The sequence below is a fragment of the Oryx dammah genome, unplaced genomic scaffold (genome assembly GCF_014754425.2).
Source record: "Oryx dammah isolate SB20612 unplaced genomic scaffold, SCBI_Odam_1.1 HiC_scaffold_3, whole genome shotgun sequence".
Taxonomy (NCBI): domain Eukaryota; kingdom Metazoa; phylum Chordata; class Mammalia; order Artiodactyla; family Bovidae; genus Oryx; species Oryx dammah.
This window is the reverse complement of record NW_024070187.1, coordinates 69,015,358-69,018,249: the sequence shown is the minus strand read 5'-3', so window position 1 is coordinate 69,018,249 and position 2,892 is coordinate 69,015,358. Positions and strand designations below refer to the sequence as shown.

The window sequence follows — 2,892 nt, the reverse complement described above, 5'->3', positions numbered from 1 at the left end:
TTCAGATTCCTTCACATAATTCGGGTTTTAGTATTTGAGAGAAATGAAGAAGGAAAAAAAAAAAGGGAGGAGGGACTGCTACAGAAAATAAATAGGAGTAAGGGACTTTCAACTTCCCCTGCTAAATAAATTGAAAGGTTTGCCTGTTGTTAATTGTCAGTGTTACTCTAAATGGATTTATCCTGTCAATTGTGAGGAAGAGAGCTATTTTAAGAATGGGGAGTACTACCTGGTAGGCAGCATCATGACTGAAAGTGTCCTGGCAGAAGTTTTGGTGACACAAATCCTACAGTCACAAACTCCCTCAACCAAGAGACTTGCATTATCAAGTTACAGTCATTACTTTGCTGTAAATTCTCAGACGCTTTTATTCTCTATCCATATGGGGAAGAGAGAGACAGGGGAAGTTGGTGAGAGCCAACACCACGAATTTAAAACTTTGATTTTTGTCTCATTTATTTAAATAAATATAAATATAAATTTTATATAAAACTATTCACAAAGAGACTTCCAGTCACTTGGATTTGAGACTCTCCTCAGGCAAATTTTCAGAAAGCAAGACCTACAGGGTTTAATTTTCTAAGTTATTTGCAACTCAATACCTTCATTTAAAAAAATAATCAAGAAACCCCATGTTCTTATCTGGTTCTGAAAGACAGGGAAAGGGAAATGACATGCGCTTAAAAAAAAAAAAAAAACCCACATACAGTTTTAAACTTAAACCAGTCCTGTTTTTCCTTTGTTATATGACAAAACTGAGTTGAATCTAGATTATTTACATAAAAAACAACGACGACCTATAACTGCGAGAGGAGCCCCAAACAGACAGATCAAGGAGACAGGAGAAGGGTCAGGCCCGGTATGTACGCCCCCGGGGAATGCTCCTCTCCAGCTTCTCCAGGTGGGACCACCGAAAGGGTGAGGATTTTGGCCCCTGGATGCCAGCCACATCGGGAGTTAGGGGAGATGCCGGGAGCGCGTGGTGTGTGTGGGGGCGGCCCTCCCTCATAAGGGGGAAATCTCCTTGTCATCGTTGGCCGAGACCGGCGACAAGGAGTCCTCATCCTCGGAGCGCGCGAAGTGCGCCTGGCTGCCAACGCACTTGCAGCCCGCGTGACTGTTCCTTTGCGTGCCCTTCCCTTCCTTCTTATGCTTCACCCTGCGGTTCTGAAACCAGATTTTCACCTGCTTCTCTGACAGATTCAGGTACGTGGCGATTTCGATTCTCCGGAGTCGAGACAGGTACATGTTGGAAGAGAATTCCCGCTCCAGCTCTAGGAGTTGCGTGCTGGTGAACGCCGTCCTCATCCTCTTGCCATTGGGTACCTGGCTGGCGTCCGAGCCCCCTGCAGATGGGCCAAGAGAGGGCAGAAAGGTAATTCTCCGGCGAGGCGCTCCCACCTCAGGGCCCTGCCTTGGAAACGCTGCCTCTCAAAGACCCACCCGCGAAGCTCAACCAAACACCTGTATCCATCCCTCACTCTTTCTCATTTGGAGACAAATCTTTACTTAGCCGGGAAGGACAGAGACGCCCAAAGCAAGCGAAGGCCTTTGATCTCGGGGATGTAAAGTCAGAGGATTAAAGTGGGGGCGGGTGAGGGGTTGGCAGTGTCCTGTGGTGTCCTGTCCAGCCTAGCGGAAAGGCAGGCAGGCTTCACCAAAAGCATCGAAACGCTTTTAGCCAGCCTCGACGCCCGATTGCCACACTTCAGTTCAAACACACCAACCCCGGACCTCAGTCAGTTAACCTCTGGTTTCTCAGCCCTCAAGTTCAAAGTCTCAAAAGGACCCGCTATTATCCCAGACTCGAGCACCAGGTACTGGAGTCGAGCGCACCAAGCTGCTTGGAGAGGCTGGCAAGGCTAACTTTCACCTTCTCGGAACTTACGGGGACGACTCCGCAGTTATTCTAAAAGCCCCTCCGCCCCCTCTGCCCACCCCACAGGCTCCCACTTCCTCCACTGAACGCGAGATGTTTTACTCCCGGGAGCCGGCAAGGCGTAGCGCGCAGGTGCCCAGGACCTGCCCTACCCATGGTGAGGCAGTGAAATCTCCGCGGGTCCGCCACGTTGTAGGTGGTGGCGGTGCAGACAGGTGCGTGGTGCTGCGGGTGCCCCAAGGCCGCCGCGGCCGCCGCCGCTGCTGCCGCGGCCGCTGCTGCTGCTGCAGCCGAGCCGGGCTGCTGGGGCTGGTGGTGGTGATGGTGGTGCTGCGGCGGGTGGTGGTGATGGTGCGCGTGGCTCACGCGCGGGCAAAACTGTGCGTCCCCAGGACCCGAAGAAAACTGACTCTTGAGCAGGGGCAGGGCCCCGGCGGCTCCTGCGGCTCCGCCACCCGCGGCCCCTGCACTCCCAGCCCCTGCATTCCCGCCGCCAGAGCTCGCGGGCCCACGAGAGGAGTGCAGGTGCGAAGTGACGCAGAGCGGGCAAACGCAGAACGCGCCGCTCTTGCGGGACGCGCAGCCCGGCCCGGACATGGACATCACCAACGGGGACGGCATGCCCAGCGGGATGAAAAAATCTGGCCCGGGGTGCGGCTCGGGAAGCGAGGGCGCGGGCCGTGAGGAGTCCTTGATGATGAGCGAGTCGACATAGAAGGAGCGCGACATGTCGGGAGGGGTGGGTGGCTGGAGGGCCCGGCCGGTCGTAGGGGCCCCCTCCCCTCTCCTGTCCAGAGCTCTGGCCCCGGGCGCGGCGCGGATGCAGGCGGTCAAGTCCTTGGGGACTCCGAGGTGTCGGCGCCTGGACTGCGAACAAAGGGGTCCCTGGAGAGGGCTGGTCCTCACGTCCCCCGCCCGACGCCCCGGCTCCGGGATTTTATAGCCCCCACCCCGACACGTGATGCTGCGGAGTACGGCTCGGCTCTTGCTCCTCCGCAGCTCCCCACCCTCGG

The 2,892-nt window shown here is 55.5% G+C and overlaps 1 protein-coding gene across 1 annotated transcript; it reads right to left on the bottom strand.

Moving 5' to 3' along the window:
- Nucleotides 1–462: 462 nt before the first annotated feature.
- GSX2 (GS homeobox 2) lies at nt 463–2,608 on the bottom strand. The gene is made up of 2 exons (XM_040238221.1): nt 2,032–2,608; nt 463–1,346 (listed from the first exon to the last, which is right to left on the bottom strand). Exons 1-2 carry the CDS (start codon nt 2,606–2,608, stop codon nt 1,006–1,008), a joined length of 918 nt encoding a protein of 305 aa, XP_040094155.1. The 3' UTR covers nt 463–1,005.
- Nucleotides 2,609–2,892: the final 284 nt, after the last annotated feature.